Source organism: Buceros rhinoceros, unplaced genomic scaffold, assembly GCF_000710305.1.
Source record: "Buceros rhinoceros silvestris isolate BGI_N320 unplaced genomic scaffold, ASM71030v1 scaffold29112, whole genome shotgun sequence".
Lineage (NCBI taxonomy): Eukaryota > Metazoa > Chordata > Aves > Bucerotiformes > Bucerotidae > Buceros > Buceros rhinoceros.
The window spans coordinates 551-2,341 of record NW_010397654.1 but is presented as its reverse complement, the minus strand read 5'-3'; the positions used below and the strand labels follow the sequence as shown (position 1 = coordinate 2,341).

Sequence of the window (1,791 nt, the reverse complement as noted above, 5' to 3'; positions counted from 1 at the left end):
CACTCTTTCTTTGAGCAAATCTCCAAAACATCCCACGACTTGTCGGGTTTATTTGGTATACGCATCTCTCTCCATCCCAGTCCTACATTATCCAGGTTTTCCAATTTATTTCTAAAGCCATAATTACAAACGGCAAGGAAAACCTGATCCTAGAGAAACCTTACAATATGATGAACTTATTTCTTTGCAAAAAACCCTACAGCACCTCAATTTCTATAAACAGGATTACATTAAATTTACTGACTGATCAACATTAAAGAGTTACTCATAGTTATATAGTCACATAGTCACATTGTAACTATGTAAATATCAGAACCCTAGTGTGAAGAACCCAATATTAAGAGGAATGTTATCCAATAGTATTCCAATCAAAACCTATTAACACCACATCGAATTTTCTTTGAGTCAGGTCCTCAATTCTGTAATTCAGATTCTATAAGATGTAATCTGCCACTTCCCAACAAAATGTAGAGGTGATTAGTTCAAGAGTTTTGCCAAGCATGAGCAGATGCACCAATGGCAGTGAGCTGGTGATTTTTTGGATGGGAAGTAGCATTTAGTTTCACCTAAGTTCAAGATAATAATAAGAATTCGTAACACACTGGGATTTTAAATGCAAACTTTTTGACTGAATATTTCCCACCACTACACTACTAGAAAAAAATTTATACTGTAATATTTATATCAACATATTTTTAATTTTAAAAATCTGTATCTTCAGAGACAACATAAACCCTACAATACTGGTTTCTAAACCTTTGTATTTCTAAAATCACAATTACATACCAAGGCAGTATTTGCATAAATTTGAGATGCAGTACACTACAGCTAGCAAAAAATACAAATAAACATTCTATGCATCAAATAGAGAGATAAAAGTGAAGGCAGACTGTTACCATCAAAATACATCATGATATAAAGCATGGATGACCTAATGATATTCTGGATTTTCTGAGCCAATTTTAAAAGTTCTAGAAGGAAGTTTGTCAAAATAAACGTACCAAAATGTGCTGAACCACTGCTACTTTTACTTTGTATAGAGGTACTGCATGTCTGGGTCCCGGGTTGTGCTGTGCCTGTTCGATTTATACCCCTGTATAATTTCCTACAGGAGAGTTCGTCATTGTCACTGTCATGTAGGGATGGTGTCCGAGGCCTAAAATGCCGCCATCTACATGATTTGATATTGACTAGTATCTGACTGAGGTCTTTCGAGAAAGATTTGTCCGAGGTATTTGTTTCTGAGGTATTGGCAAATTGACTGATTGAAGAGTGTTGTGATGAGGAAAACATTTCCAAATCCAGCTGATGAAATGTATTATCGTAGTCTGAATGTGCTCTGTCTAGTAGCACCCTAAAAACAGGAAAACAATGCAGAATTATACAGCAGCAAGAAAATACCAAGAAAGTCACCAGTCTGCCATGTAGGAATGACAAGGGAGAGAAGTAAAAGAAACTACACAGAACTGTTCTAGAACAATCAACCTCCCTCCCAAACAGACACAGAACACGTGACTGTATTCTTTTACAATAAGTAGTATGCTTTAGGGTTCTCTTCACATGTATATTCTAGCTTTTACTGTTTGAACAGCTGATATATATTGTCACATATACTGAAGACATTGAAACAACATGTAATAATTAAAAAAAACCTCAGGCTGGAAGATACGAGTTCCGAAATGCAAACAAAAAAACCCCAGAGAATAAGATTGCTTAAGCAATTAAATGTTATTCAAATGCCCTTCCCTAAAGCAACTTCACTTCAAAATCCTTACTACAACGATCACAATG

General features: G+C 35.5%; 1 protein-coding gene across 1 annotated transcript in view; it reads right to left on the bottom strand.

Annotated features, from left to right (window-relative positions):
- The window catches only part of LOC104502376 (enhancer of polycomb homolog 1-like), a gene marked incomplete at its 5' end in the record, with an annotated part of 16,142 nt that extends 14,788 nt beyond the window's left edge, over window positions 1–1,354 (bottom strand). The window contains one exon of the mRNA XM_010146341.1: window positions 1,002–1,354. Coding sequence (XP_010144643.1) covers window positions 1,002–1,354 — 353 coding nt within the window. The remainder of the gene's footprint in view (window positions 1–1,001) is intronic.
- Between the last annotated feature and the right edge of the window lie 437 nt (window positions 1,355–1,791).